General features: G+C 45.7%; 1 protein-coding gene across 1 annotated transcript; it reads right to left on the reverse strand.

Moving 5' to 3' along the window:
* Nucleotides 1-398: 398 nt before the first annotated feature.
* Nucleotides 399-1,483, reverse strand: OR5AU1 (olfactory receptor family 5 subfamily AU member 1). Its single transcript, XM_014844571.2, has one exon. The coding sequence runs from the start codon at nucleotides 1,326-1,328 to the stop codon at nucleotides 399-401; it is 930 nt and encodes a 309-aa protein (XP_014700057.2). The 5' UTR covers nucleotides 1,329-1,483.
* Between the last annotated feature and the right edge of the window lie 233 nt (nucleotides 1,484-1,716).

Raw genomic sequence — 1,716 nt, forward strand, 5'->3', positions numbered from 1 at the left:
GCCAAGGAGTCAGTTTTTACAAAGAAGAGATTGTAAAGAATGGGGAGGATTTCCCCAAGCAGCCAAGGTCTTCAAGTTAGTTAAGAGGAGAATTTTATTATGAATAATATAAATGTCAGTTTCTGATAATAGAATAAAACATTCACAAACATGGAAATATGAAGCATCTGAACAAAGGCATAACTAAATCTTGCCAATGGGTCCAATTATGCAACAAGCAGACACTCATTTCTCACTTGTTTTTAGTCTCTGTGACATCAGTAGATGCAGAAGTACCTCTAGACCAGAGAACATACTCACTACTCAAGGGGCGAGCATGGCAATGTGCTCAGATTAGAACCACATAAGGTAAAGTTCCCTCAGCTCTCTAAAGACATGTTGGTAATGAGCTGAGAAGATCATTCCATTATTTTCCTTCTCCAAATCTTTCTTAAAGCTTCTTTCACATCCTTGTTTCTCAAAGAGTAGATAAGGGGGTTCAGCATTGGAATCACCACTGTGTAGATTACAGCAACTGTGCGGTCTTGGGTCAGGGAGTAGCTGGATGTGGGGCGCAGGTACATAAAAAGGGTTGTACCGTAGAAGAGGCACACGGCAGCGAAGTGGGAAGCACAGGTGGAAAAGGCCTTGAACCTACCCTGGGCTGAGTTCATTTTCAGGATGGTGATGAGAATTAAGAGGTAGGAGATCAAGATGGTGAGGGTGCAGCTCAAAAGGTTGAAACCAGCAAAAATGAAGAGTAGGATCTCACACAACGAGGTGTCCACACAAGACAGAGACAGGATGGGCGGGCCATCACAGAAGAAGTGAGTGACCACGTGAGCGCCACAGAATTTCAGACTGAAGATACAGCTTGTGTGGATAAGAGAATTGAGAAATCCTGCGCTGTAGGAACCAACAATCAGACAGGCACAGACCTCAGGAGACATGGTGATTGGGTAGAGCAGGGGGTTACAAACAGCGGCATAGCGGTCATAGGCCATGGCAGCAATGAGATAGCACTCAGTGGTGGCGAAACCCGCATAGAAGAACATCTGAGACATGCAGCCAAGATAGGAGATCACCTTCCTCTTGGCCAAGAAGTTCACCAGGGTCTGAGGGACAACCGTAGAGGAGTAGCAGAAATCCAAGAAGGAGAGGCTCTTCAGGAGGGAGTACATGGGTGTGTGCAGGGTGGCACTCACATGGATCAGAAGGAACATGACCAGATTCCCCAGCAGAGTGATGGTGTACATGCCCAGGAACACCACAAAGAGCAGCGTCTGGAGCTCACTGGTGAGGCCCAAGAGCTCAAACTCAACCCCTTGGCTCAGGTTTGCCCCTTCCATATTTCTCCAGTGCTCTTGGATGTGGTAAGAGGGGACCACCTGAAATGAGGTGGGACACCCGGGGGCCCTCACTGGGTTTAGTTCTGCCCTCAGGACAGCCTTCTGAAGATAGGTCTCACTGAGGAAGTCTGGCTTTATAGAAGGAACTCTGTCATGCAGAAAGTCTTCTCTACTTGGTTGGTTAGTTAGGAAGCATTACTTGAGCAGCAGCGGAAAATATAAAAGAAAAATACACAATTTGGTCTCTCAGGGATCTTAAAAAAATTCTAAATAATAAAATAGTTACTTACCAAGTATTTATTGACAGTCTTCCATATGCTTAGCTCTGTATTCTCCCCGCCAGGAATTCAAGAGTGTCTTACCTCAAGAAGCTTACATTCTAGAGAGA

This window comes from Equus asinus, chromosome 2 (assembly GCF_041296235.1).
Source record: "Equus asinus isolate D_3611 breed Donkey chromosome 2, EquAss-T2T_v2, whole genome shotgun sequence".
Classification (NCBI taxonomy): Eukaryota; Metazoa; Chordata; class Mammalia; order Perissodactyla; family Equidae; genus Equus; species Equus asinus.

Coding starts and splice junctions, on each gene's coding strand:
- OR5AU1 (XM_014844571.2), bottom strand. CDS start 1,328: ATGGAAGGGGCAAACCTGAGCCAAGGGGTTGAGTTTGAGCTCTTGGGC.